The sequence below is a fragment of the Haliaeetus albicilla genome, chromosome 22 (assembly GCF_947461875.1).
Source record: "Haliaeetus albicilla chromosome 22, bHalAlb1.1, whole genome shotgun sequence".
Lineage (NCBI taxonomy): Eukaryota > Metazoa > Chordata > Aves > Accipitriformes > Accipitridae > Haliaeetus > Haliaeetus albicilla.
The window spans coordinates 14923756-14937988 of record NC_091504.1 but is presented as its reverse complement, the minus strand read 5'-3'; the positions used below and the strand labels follow the sequence as shown (position 1 = coordinate 14937988).

Below are 14233 nucleotides of genomic sequence, written 5' to 3'. Positions count from 1 at the left end.
GAAAGAACACAATTAAAATAATTTAGTAATAATTTAATTCATTAATTAAAGGACAGGGGAAAGGAAGGGAGAAAGGAATAGAAATCAACAGTTAATTTATCAAACTTCTTACAGCATCTAGTCAAAACATGGTCATGAAGAACAACTAATAAAGATTTGTCAAGAACGGATGGAGCTAAACCTAAGCAATTTCCTTCCATGACAATGTAACAGGCCCTTTGGATGGGGGAAAGCTGTAGATATAATAAAACTTGATTTTTAATAAGATTTCAGAAGCTGTTTCTAGAAGGTAAGTGCAAAATGATCTAAAACCTGCATTCAGAGAACAGGCCCCAGTGATCTGTATTTTTTGAAATGGAAGGATATGCTGAACAGAGTTCTGCAAGGATTTATTCTGTCTCCAATATTGCACAATATTTTTATTAATGAGGAGGATGATAGGACAGAGTGTACATACACTTACTAAATTTGTGGACAAACCAAGCTGGAAGGGGTCTCAAAGGCCTTGAAGGTCAGATCAAAAGATTCTAAAAAGCTGGAAAAATGGTAAGAAAGAACCAAGGTGCTTCCCTATTAAATGAGATGCAGGGGTTTATGTCAGAGCAGTCTGACAAAAAAGATTTCTGGGCTTTAGGGGATCGAAGGCAGAAATGGATCAACACCACCGTGCTGATGCCAGAGATGAAATGGCATACTAGGGTGCATAAATAAGTAGACGTCCTGCAAGATATGAGACATATGAGAAGATATGAGATGCCAAACCTCAAGAAAGATGTGTTCAGAAAGGCTGGATTTCCGAGACCTCTAATCATTCTATATGATAAGACAGAAAACATTCCTATTCTGTAGTGCTGAGACTTCAAAATACATAAAAAGATGCAGCACAAGGGATAGTAATCATCTGCTCTCCATACCCTTGGAGGATAAGAGAACTACTGGACTTAAACTGCCTTAAAGGAAATGTAAAACAGATAATAGGACAAGTTCTCTAATGGTGAAGATACCACCAGAATAGCATTAGAACTGGACAAGATTGTGCAGGTAGGCTGTGGAGCCTCTCACTGGAGGCTTTTTAAAAACATGGCTATCATCTATCAAGGGTATAGCTAATCCTTCCTGAGAGGAATATGCGATAAATGAGGTAATCTTTTGAAAAGCCAGTCATTTGTATTTTCTGTGATTCTATGCAACAAGATAACATGCATCCTACTCCATAATCACTAAATTTTGTTGTCTGCTATTCTAAAAGATAACAAATTACGGCTATTTCTCTGAGAATAGAAGTCTAATTCTTCACTGACCTTCTGAGTTCTTTCTCTGTTTTTTGTTTGCTTAACACAGACTAACAAAACAAAATGGCACCTATGTTAATAAAACTTGCACGTGTGGATGGGGAAAGAAGAGATCCATAACTGGATATTACAGCTTCACTGTAGCACACTGATACATTTTCATCTCTAGGTAGACTCTAAAAGAATAAACTAAATTATGCCAGAAAGTAAAAAGCACACTCTTCTCCATTGCTGGGCCAGGTATATCAGGACAGAAAATGCCACTGGCATACACTCAGGTGAGATACATATTTAAGTAAAATACTTCTCAAACCCCACATTAGCTGGATGAATAGCTAGTGAAATGGTCCTCAACCTTTGCTGACTGAAGGGGAACAACACTGAGCAACTTCCTTCCAATTTTTACTCTATGTCTGCCTTAAACCTTAACTCTTCTGTTGCCTTTGTCCATGAGCAATGTGAGAATCCTGCAGGCAATTTGTTACCTACAAGCTATAGGCAGGGGACCACTAAGTTACTGCTTAGACATAACAGTAAATAACAAAGACATGAAGTTGGTAACATGTTTGCTTTGTAGTTTTTATACTGTCTAATCTTTTCCTTCTAAAGAGTTGGTATATTGGGACAGCTAATAGACAAACTAGTGGAATGCCTGAAGTAAGGGAATTTTTAATATATTCAAGCTGCATAAAAATTTACACTTATTGGTCATCAATAACCACTATGGGAAGAGAAAACAATAAACAAGGCATATAAACATTTACAATAAATATTGTAATGACAGGCACATTCCCATTAAGTAAAAGTACATTAATTGTTGGAAGAAAAGTGATTTAATTGAAAGACAAAACAGGGAAAACAAAGAATCTGAGCCGGCTGGTACATCTTAGCAGACTCTTTTTATTTCTATGAAAAGGTACAGAAGTGTTTGACTTGTAAAACAACTAATACCTTATGGGAAAGTGTAAAGAACATTCTTCTGGGAGAAAAAAATTCTGTTGTGTAAGTAAAATTTGCTGAATTTATCTGTTCTTAATTTGCATAGCTAAGGATATTTGCAGTGCTCAAAGTGTGTATATCTGGTGGGTTTAATTAATTTCTCAATTCTGCTACTTGAGGCAAAAGAAGATGAAGAAAACCAGAAATGTGGGTGGGAGTGAGAACACAGCACCGCTCCCTGCCCTCCCACAACTCAAGGACTGGAAATTGATATGAATGTAGGGTCTTGGTATCTCAAGAGTTCATCTGCTTATTGCCTTCTTAAAGGTTATAATCCTCTGTTTGTGAAGCCACAATAGGTTGCTATAGAGAAGATTACAATGTCACAAATCCTATCAGAGGATTATAAGTCTGTCAGGTTGTGAGTAATTTTGAAGGAAAAGTAAACCTCCAGAGGACACAAAAATAACCTTCATAAAAGGAGATATGGTGTCACATAATAAAAGTCTACATGGAAAACCAACCTCAGACCGTAGTGCTTTTGCAAAGCAAGAACCCAGAAAATATTACAAGAATGTGAGTGCGATGGTACAGCATGGAGCCCAAGGGAAACGAAAAGCAGAAAAGAGAGTCTTCCAGCCAGTTTAGTCACCAGGCCAGTGAAATCCCACTCCCACTTTCCTTGGATGGCAGTAAAACAGCCAACTGATTTCACAGAACTCTGCTCCTACACACTTGGAGTCTAACCAGAAACAAGGAGCCCAAACCTGAAACATAATGAAGGCCCCATCTCCTGAATCGCTGTGATCACAGAGAATTCAGCACCTCACAGCATCAGACTTCATCTAGAAGACAATGGGAAGCTTCAGTCACCAGCTCTTGAATTTAACTGATACACAAAGGTGCAGTTGTGTCTTTTCTCATTTGTAACCTGTCACACCGAGTTCAGAAGAGCTCATAGGCATAAGATTTTTATATATATAAATATTTCCCATAGATTTAAACATAAAGTGGCAGCAGCACATTCAGGAAGAAAAAGGCCCCTTTACAGGAACATTGCGTGCACTTCCCTGGCTGGACTCAGATGGCAGTGGAGCCCCGCACCTCTTTGGTCACATTGCTACTAATTTTCCTTCTTTTATGCTTCAACCCCCCGCTAAAATCATTATTCAGAGAAATATAAACTCTGACATTCACATAGGTAAGTGCCTGAGGGATGGAGATAGAAAATTAAAGGAGTGGAGAGGGAAGGATTTGTATTGTAAAATTAGTGCTGTCCTCATCTGCACTTCAGATAAAAGTATTGTGAATGAAGAGTCCATCTTGTTTTATGAGTGTGTGTAGATAGCAATGCCTTCATCTGACAGCAGCACAGAATTCCACCACACTGGAATGAAACTTGGGAATTTTGCCATTTAAAAACAGGCACGGGGCATTGTTTGAGCAACAGCAGCACTCTGACTACACAGTTCACTGATATGTCTCTGTAGTTTACCTCTCCTGCCAGAGAAAAGTCAGTTCCTCCTAAGATATGCACCAAGGGCAGAGCACCATGGATTTTGTGACCTGGCTTATTGACCTTCTTTCCCGTGTCTAGATGAGCGACATTGTCTCTGAACATCAGCTCACGAATCTCCCTACTGTAATGCTTTCTCATAAAGACTGCATCCACAATAACCTTGTTCATCAGTGTCTCAAATTAGATCAACAAGGTGCTAAGAGTTACTAGGCCATCCTACCTCTTCCCAATTTTCAACCTGAACCAACAGGAACTTTGGTGTTGGTCAGCACTACGAAACCTGCTGATTCATAAATGCTTGCAGCAGGGGATACACTTCACTTGCCTATGCTCCATGCTGTCAGCACAGCCCACAACACCATTGTGTCATAAGGAATTTAATACCTTTTTGAATCTGACAGTGTAAGCGGAGGTGTTCCCGTGTCCAGCATTTTTCTATTTTGGGGAAAAAAAAGCTTCTCCTCAGAAATCCACTGAGGATATCCATATGTGAAAGACCACGCAACCTCTACCATGGAAGACAGCAACAGACCAAGAGGTTAATCATGTAGGAACTGAATACAAAACATACAGCACTAGACCTCAGTATGCTGAGAGACACTCACATTCAGTGGCACCATGGAGAATCAAGAGTGTAGCATGGGACTAACTCCTACAATTGCTTGATAGGACAGGGGAAGGCACAAGACAGTATGTTTGATGACAGGCATTTACACTGTAGACTGTCACTTCCATTAAACAGAAACATTTTTTTGCTGGATGAAATGCCATCCCACTCATCTCAGATCCTTTTTGTGATGGTGATTAGACGGGTAGGTTGTCTGTGTTACAAGAATGTTTTTGTGATACGGTGCAGAGACAGAACAGATAACTGGCTAGCATAAATTGCCATGAAAAATATGTATTGCCTCAGAGCTATTACATTTAGGGAAAATACAACTACTTGCATGACTTGTGCATCACTGATGAGAAAACAAAAAAGTGTGCATACCATAAGGGACAGAGACTTATAGGGATGACTTATGATACCATTGTGTACAGAATAACACAACTCCATGTATTACTGAGGGTAGAACCTCATCTCAGAAGCTGCATTGCAAGGCTACAAGTGTTGAGAAATGGCAGCAGAAATGATCAAACCTTGGAAAGATTGTCAGATGAAGAAAGATTGAAAGAAAATTATTTACTTCAGAAAAGAGAAAAATATTTGAAAAGTGGAAAAAACGCCATATAAAATAATGAATGGTACAGACACTGGATTGTGAGCATCTGTTCCTGCTAAAATACAAAATTGGTTAAATTGCAAGGCAGAGAAATTAAGATTAGATAATAGGAATACTTTCCAGTTCACGACTTGTACTAGACTGTGGAAAATGTTGCTACAGAGTGCCATTAATTTAACAAGAGCTGAAACACCATTTTATGACTATGTGGAGAACAAGACCATGCAGATTTATAACAGTTAATGCAAACCAAAGGGTTTAAGAAGACTGCTGTTTTGGGGCATAACCTGCATTGCTGTTTTTGGGCATAAGCCCTAGTGTAAGGGATAAGCACACACCTTTCAGAGACAATTTTGCATATAAATGCCATTGGGGCTCTTGCACCCTCCTGTCACACATCTAGTACTGGACAGAGAGTGGCTACTAAACTGGATGGACCACACATTCTACGTATTTGTCTATATGTGTACAAACAGTGCATTTTCTAATGGGTGTGCAGCCTGATTTTGAGGTACCAGCTGTTGCAGAATATACCCTTGTATGCCTCTGCATGCAATGATGCACTGGATATGAATAAGAATGTCCTTTCAAAACACAACATTTAATGCAAATCTGAAGGAAGGGGCAAAGAATCTAAATAAAAAGACAATGGCAATGGTAATGCAATACCTACAAAGAGAGAAAAAACCCAAGTTACATGGGTGTAGGAAAATGCACACCACAAAACCTCAGGGAGCATCAGTTCAACAGCACTGTGACAAGCTGCAGAGGGGCAAGAGCAAGTATATAGGCCAAGGATTTGAGTTTCACGCCAACAGGAAGCTCAGTACCATGAACAGAGAACAGTCTTCTTATCCAAGAAGGAACTGGTCTGAAAGGAATTAGTTTACAGGCATAGTCAAGTTGTTAAAATCCCACAGCGTTCATCCTATCCGGGATTTTTCAGAAATAGCACCTGCAGTTTCTGTTGGTGAGGCCTGTAGGAACATGAGTATGGATTTGCAACGCTGAGTAAGCTAGTCTTATAATTAAGTATAATACACTCAAGAACAAAGAGGCAAATATGCTTGTTGGTGGCAGTGCAGTTATGGATGGGAGGGGAGCAATTTTATACTCATTCTATAATCACTCAGTTCTGTCCTGTTTTCATAGCTGTTATTTTCAACTTTAGTTAATTCAGGGCATATTTTTTTCTCCTGAGAATCTGAAAATGCTCAGCTATTATTATATTTTGCTCTGAATTTTGCCTTTCCCCCCCTTGAATTCCCAGTCTTCTTTTGTCTGTCTTGTTCTCATTTCTTTTGTATGTGTGTCTGCAGGTGGCTTTTATAGCAAAATCCCATTCTGTTTTCCTGCCCTTCCCCCATCCTCTCCTGTTTTGTTATTGCATCGCCTGTCTCATTTGTTCTTTTCCTTATGCCCATAACTGCTCATTTACTAATAGACTCCATTCTGTGCCTATGGAATTTTTTTCACTTTCCCTGTCTTCAAGCACCAGATAATTGACTTCATTGCTACAGAAAGGAATGAATCCTCAGGTCACTCTACAGAACAGGTTTCACTCTCCCATGGGTGCAGAGAAGGACGATAGTAGCTGAGCTTAAGGGACATTCATGGCAGGTTGTTGGCTCTCAAACAGTGAACAAGCTTATTACTGCTAGCAGCCTACTAGCATCCCTTCCTCTAACCCTGAGTATTTCCCATAACTCTGGCAGCTTCTTGAAAAGAATAATCAAACTAGGTGAACTGCACAATGTATTCTATAAAGAATGCAGAGAACAAAACAAACAAACAAAATGTTTGGGGGCTTATGCCTTATCTCACCACACTCATACATGTGACCATGGTCCATCACATGTTTCCACATCGGGTTCTTATTTGTATTTAATAATTGCTGAGATGCCCATTCCCTGATTTCTGAATGAAGTGCATAAATTAGATATGACACCATCTTAATTGGATAGAGCGCAGCATAACTACAGCAACCAATTACCTTATTGTTGTCACCGTGATGCACACTAAAGCAAATCCAAAATTCACAATCAGGGAGAGGTGGAAATGCTCCAAAAAAAGCATTTTTTCTTGAAAAATGCAGTAAGCTGTTAGCTGTGACATCTGGATACAAGTTTCAATTGCACAGCCTGAGATATAGGTCAAGGTAATAAACAGGTAACGTAATGATCAGTCTTCATCAACTACTGGGACTGTGACCAGAAGCTGATGCCTTAGCTATTTCCAAAGGCTCATTGTTGGTGGCTGGGATGTAAAACCCACTTTCTCTAGCTATAAACTGGTTTTGGTGCAGCTTCCTTCCAGTTCTTATTTTCTGCTCCATTTGCCACCCACAAGCTTTTCTATACCTAGATCTTTTAAGGGAATAATAGTCAAAAGCACTCTTCAGCATCTGAAGACCTTACTTGCTTTTCTTTTTTCCTGTATGTCTAATTTTCTGCCCAGCAGACATCTAGCTTTTGTGTGGTGAGCTCCAGCATGCTTTTTCAAATGCTTCCTTTTGGGCTGGTAGTAGGAAGGTAGACAGCAACCACTAACACTACATCCAGAATGACTCCTCAGAGTCTTGGGAGGTTGGGAAGCAGCCTGGCATTGTATTTCCTTGCTTCAGCAGAAAATAAGATAGGTTGCGAATATTGCAGGTTTTTTACAACATCACCATTGCTAATCAGGTCTAACTATTCATGCTTAAAGCTGCGGCACAAACAGCATTTTGACTTTTTGTGATGTTCATATTGTCTGTCTTTTAAAAATAAATACATAAATTGGCAGTGGCACAGTGCAGCTGCTTATATGGAAAACCGTGCTGGACAATGTACCAGTGTCAGGTTGCCAAAAGGAATGTATCAGCACAGCCACAGCTTTCAGGTTAAAGTTGCCCCCATTCGGTGGAGCCAGCTATTTGCAAATACCAATCACAGAATATCTGGTTTATAAGTATAAAGGATTTAACTTGACACTAGAGGTCAGTGATAAAGCTGGTAGGGATTTTTCTGGTTAAACTTTCTTCTAGTTGAAGCCAATCCCTTGTACCCCAAAATATTTTGAATAATCCAATAGATCATTATTTACTCCCCAAAATGTAACACTTACTATTTTTTCCAGTTTCAGGAAAAAAAGGCAAAATCTCAAATTGAAAAATCTCATATTTCACATTGAGATCTTGTGAAGTATTTGTAGACAAATTTCTTTACTTCCTGAGAGAATCCCTATTCAGTATTGCTGAGACTGAAGCAGTATTTACAAGTATAAGACAACACTGCTGAGGCCAATACCTTTTTTAGTTATGAATGTGGATTGCCCCAGAGTGGGCAAGGCAAGTCCTGTTTAAAACCTCCCAGTTGCTCACGGCTGAGCCTGGGCTCCCCCGGTGGTTAGACTTACACTCCCCAGCACCCTGCCTGCTGCAGAATTTGCATTATACCTTTGCTACTTCAGTTACGAACATTTCCTAAATAGCATCCGAATATAGGTGAATTTACCCATCATCATTACATTAACTATGTGTGGCAAAAACAACATAAGAGTACCATTTGCTCACTTATTTCTAAAACCCAAAAGATAAGGAATCAGATCACACACAGTTTAGCAAGCTTGCAAACAAACGCAACATTCATCAGTTATGGCCAGTTAGACTAAAATTTAGTATGATTCACATTTAGATAGATGTGCATACCAAGCTGAGATTTTCCTTTTAGGCCCTAGGAGTCCATTCCAATGGGAGTCTCTTTATAAATAGGAATCGTTCTTCAATATAGTTCAATGCACTTTGCCAGAGTTTGGCCTTTTGCTTAATTTACTTTGTGCAAATGGCCAATTGAATGAGTAATTTGAACTGTGTCTTCTATGTGATGACTTAGTCTTGTGTAAGCATCTGGGTATGAGTGAGGGACACTGTGCAGTAAGTGAGGCAGTGAAAGAACAACTATCATGAATTTGCTTGAAATTCATAATTCAGGAGAGTTCTGGGCTTTTAACATGACAAAAGAGAAGTCAAAGATGATCTGGAAATGGAAAACATATTTCTTTACATCTTCATAAACACTCAAAGAACCAAACCCCAGCAACATTAGTAAACCAGCAACCTAGTAACAACATAGTTGGCCACTGAATACCTGGGATGAAAACCAAGTATACCTAATTCATTTTCCACAGTATAGTTCTGGGGTAACTTTCTTCACTACGTTTAAAGATGTGACTGAGTAAAAATGATAGGTCTAAGTAAGAAACACAGCTAAGAAAACAGTCCTGGTTAACTACATCTTATTTACATTGGTTTTGCAAGTCTCTACAGCTGCAAGTCACTTTGGCACTGAGTGCAGAAATACTGGTGCTCACAATACTTTCATCACAGTGAAATCATGATGTTTTGACAGACTGAATAATAAGAATTACCACGAGGGAACTTCACAGTAGTGACGAACTTCACATCTACAAAGTGCTGATTTAGCTCTACTCAGAAAAAAATTAGTGAAGGTAGTGGTAAAAGGTTGACACCTTCCTTCTATTAAAGGTCCCATCCATGCTGGTATCTTTAGAGCTGCCCTGTTACTGAAATACACCTGTGCTAGCATTCCTCCTCAAAAGTGTACTTGTAGGTGTAACCATAAGAGAGAGACATGTGGAAGATACAACACTTCTCTTTTAAAAACTGAGCCAACTTATTTTATATAATTTTGAAATCACAACAAAATGTTTCTCCTGATCTGACACAATATTTGCAAAAACAAGTCCAACTTCAGATTTCATTTGTTTGGTAAAAGAAAAAAAACCACTTACTGAAAAACTCTTTTGTTATGGGAAAATAATTTCTTATTCAGCTCTACCTACTATCCACAAACAGTTTGTTCCCTATTAACAACCAGCAACAGCATGAAGAATCATACTGTTATTAGATGGTAACACTTCTACTGTTTTTCTTGAGTTGCCTCGAGGTGCCCTCACAACTTGTTTATACGTGTATGGTAGGAGGATGTGATTACACTCCTCTGCAGAGGCAGGGGCAGCCTCAGCATGAACACCAGAGACTGCACCAGGCAGCAGCAATGGTGAAGAATAAGGAATTTTAAAAAAGCCTTAGCTTTCCTTTTCTGTCCCAGCAGTAAATCTGTTAACTGGTTTCAGAGCTCTTGCTCATCCACGCAGCTTCATTAATGAGCAGTGGAAAGCCAAGTGGCTCAATTCCCTTAAAATCCTGGCAAACTACCGGGATATTTGGTTCCTGCCAGATCCTGTGGGCACTTGCAGGGTGGTCCACTCACTCCATCACAATAAGCCTTCTTTCCCCAACTGCCCAGCTTTCTTTCTATATGATCATAAGCCTGTGCTTGATGCTGTGGGAATTACTGTATTGTCACCAGTTCAGCACCATGGTTTCATTACAGGAGAAAAATGCACTCATCTGATTTCAGAAGCCTTGATAAGGTTCTAGGATTGACAAGCAGCTCCAAATATCTCAAAATACACAGCCTGGAGAAAGACTCAGCAAAAAAGATAGGCTGACCATATTGAAATCTGTTGAAATTTAAGTTTGCAAACTGAGTGCAGCACACAATTCTGAACAAACTTTTTAGAGTCTGGAATCAAACATTAAAAACAATTAATAAACTATGGTATATCTTAGAAAGAAAAGTATCCAGGCTGTATTCTCTACTATAAAGGAACAAATCAGCTACAGAATGGATATGGGGTGAGTGCTGGTATAAAACTGTACATAAACAGTAATTAGCTCCTGCTTTTAGGTATGTCTGCTACAAAAAAATGTTATCTTGGTATGATATTGTAATACCTACTGTCAGGGAAAAGGAAAAAACATAGAGACAAAGCTTGAGCTTTGTAGAAATTACCTAATGATAGTCATGAGCCAAAGTTGCACATTCTGCACTGTGAGGAATGTCTACAGAACACAACGTAATGCTGTGCATATAAGCAAGCTGGTTCTGGTGTTAAAAGCAGTGTAACTGCATATATGCAGCAGCCTGCATGAGCCAATTTAAATTAGCCTGGCTATTTAACTGCACAGACGAAGTGATACTACTGCCCTGTATTCAAGCTACCTTGGAATAAACTTCAAGTTTTGGTTTATATCCTAATGCTACAGCAAATTAAGTCTTTGTGTTGGTGTTCAATTGTTGTGAAAACCTATTTTTTAGTTCGAAGATCTTTTTTATGCAAAAGATAGCATGTATTGCTACAATTGCCTTTAATCATGCCATTAACTGTTTGAAGTATAGGTTTGCTGTATTCAAACTCCTACTTTGTAGTAAATAGTGTTTTGTTGCATTAAATCTCATGACGTATCCTGTCTAATCTGTACTGGATAATGATGTTAAAACCTTAAGACTGATTTATTTTTTTCTTAATGGTTGTCGATTTTCTTTAATACAGATCCACCACAGATGAATAATGTCATGCCAACATCTCCCCTCCTCCCTCAGATGGCACATCAACATTCATATCCCAGCCTGGGACAGATCACAAACCCGTATGAGCAACAGCCCCCAGGCAAAGAGCTTAACAAGTACGCCTCTCTAAAGGCAGTTGGTAAGTAAGCAACACGATGCATGACTTCTCCTTTAGATCAATATGTTGCATTTGCTGTTGTCAGCTGACATTCTGCTTCAAAGTTAAAAACAAAGTCTTGCTCATCTGGACTACTTCATGATAGAATTTCATATAGAATATCATGTTAGCTGGAAATGTATTAAAAATTGACTACAACTAATGATAATAAAATTACATGTAAGAATTGGTGATCATATACATGTGTTTATATATGCATATAAAACCACACCATACCTGCTCTACACCATTTTTCAGCAAGTTTCACCTATGTTGTATGCACAGTGTTCCCTAGTTCTTTATGCCCTGAATATGCCTACCTATGCATTTCAGTATTTTCCATACCTATCTGCACAAATGAGAGAGAAAAACATCAGATATGTTGCAATTTTAAAGCATATAATTGAGACACCTGTTAAATACTTCCAAAAAGAGAAGGTACTTGTACACTTCTGAAGTAAGAGTTTTCATGTTTTCTGCAGGATGTGCTTTAGTAGGTCACTGGAGGAATATTCTGAGGCCTTATGATTTCAAACAATTAGCACATCATAAAACTCCTAATACAGATCCCGGTGGCAGCTATTTTCTGGTTAATATCATACACTATTATTTTAAGCAAATGGGGGAACATCCTCAAAGAAACAGTTGTGGGGAGGGAAAAGGACAATAGTGGGTAAAGATTTCAACATAATTTTCATATTGGAAGCATAAGTTGATAATACTTTTCAGGGGCTGTAAATACCTGCTACACACTATGTGAAGACAGAAAGCCTTTATCATCTTACATTTCAGGCCCCTTCTAGACAATAATAAATTAAGAACTGGGGGGGTCTATTCATAGCTTCTCACTAACCCTTGCTCAGCTTACACATACGGATGTTAACATCATTTCCCCAAGAATTAAGAGCAGTATCACACTGCCTATTTCCAGACAGAGCTATTTAGCTCAGAAAAACAGCAGAACAGCTGAGGACATTCTGACTTCAGAATCTAGTATTCATCACACCAGAAAAAAATTTCGTCGCAAACTGACATTCCTTTATCCGAACTTCAGGATAGCAGACCTCTAACAAAATGTATGTTGAAGTCCCATCTCAAATAGTTTAGCTTTGCTTTAGCTTGCCGTTTTTGTTTCTTACAAGTGGCATTTTAAAATCTGTTTATAAAAGACAAGGGTTAGTATCTTTCCTGAATTTTGAATACAGACAGACTAGCTGTACAATTCCTTCAAAAGATGATACTGTGTAATGACGTGGTGATTATCACAGATTAATCACTGATATTGGGCTTCTTTTTCAGATGTCAGTTTAGGTCAAGCCAATCATCAAAGCTAAAAGATACTTAAGCATAATAAAATGAGAGATGTGAAACACTCAAAAGAAACTTCTCTCATCTGCCCAAGAGCCACTGAATGTACTTATTTTTTAAAATTATTAAATTAGAACTTAGATATTTCTTGGGTGTCTGAGTACAAGTTTTTAAAGCAGCTAGATTATAACCATAGTTAAATCAACCTTGAAAGATTGTGCACTTTAGCTCCAGAAGTTGTATAATGCCTCTCAGAATCTTAAACTAAATTAAACATAACTTTCAGGGACATTTTCTTCCAGGAGGATTGCACTACTTTCCTGTCCTTTTCCTCTATCCTTCCTATCCTCTCTCTTTTTTTGCCTGTAGATCTATTGGTCTCAGACCACATTAGCCAAGTTTTTGATTCAGGTGAATTTTCACAAGAAAAGTACAAAAGTTCTGCATTGTTATCCAAACTTTTCAGTAGAAAACAATAGAGATTTTGAAACTGTTATACATTCATACCTTCTGTCTGGACGTATAGAGCAAGAGTTAAATACACTCAGTTTTTAACCACTTGCAGTCTCTCAAGGCCATGATTCCTCCCAAGAGGTACCTCTTGAGTACATCCCAAGATCACAAAGAGGTTTTTTTCATGATGCCAGCCAGGCCTGGGTTTGTGACCATGCTGACATCAAGCTAGCCAGACTGCACGTTGCAGAGTTCATATTGGCTTCATGAGAGCTTTGAGAGGAAATAGCAACCAGCCTACATCAGGCCCGCCGATATATATTTAACCTGACAACAACTTTTGAACAAATAGACACAGACCAAGTTCACCCTGACCTGGTATTCATGTCATAGGGCAATGGCATTTTTCATATGCTAACATTCAGAGTTGCATTTACTGATCCCCATAGCAGATTAATGAGTGCGTGTAGTCCATTTTCCTTTGCATTCATTGATAGTGGCTTGAGGCTGGATTCATTTGCAACAAAAGAAATTTAATAAGGGACGTGTTCTGTATTTCTCCATGTGTTTGAGGCAAACCATATTCATTTAAGTGCCTCTTACTCTGCATGATCCCTTTGTTCGGGTGTAGTCCACTGTGCTTAATTCTCTTCTTTAATGGGGGCTGGGGGTGGAGGAAGAAGCATTCTTATTGCTTTGTAGCAACTGTAGCTATAGTACATTAATATCACTCTTCATAATGTGGCCATACATGGTAAGAAGTTTAGATAACTGAAAAAGTGATGCTTTACCAGAGGCAGTATTAAATTAATTTCCACACAGCTGCTTTCTTCTGAACTACAGATGTCCTAAAAATTTGGCTGTCTAATTTTAGAAGTGAGCTACTCATCCCACAGTGACTTGCTGCTGTGGAAATTCAGTTCATG

At 38.7% G+C, this 14233-nt stretch overlaps 1 protein-coding gene across 1 annotated transcript in view; it reads left to right on the top strand.

Annotated features, from left to right (window-relative positions):
• The window catches only part of SHISA9 (shisa family member 9), a 197036-nt gene that overhangs the window by 163191 nt on the left and 19612 nt on the right, over positions 1 to 14233 (top strand). The window contains exon 4 of the mRNA XM_069809974.1: positions 11373 to 11528. Coding sequence (XP_069666075.1) covers positions 11373 to 11528 — 156 coding nt within the window. The remainder of the gene's footprint in view (positions 1 to 11372; positions 11529 to 14233) is intronic.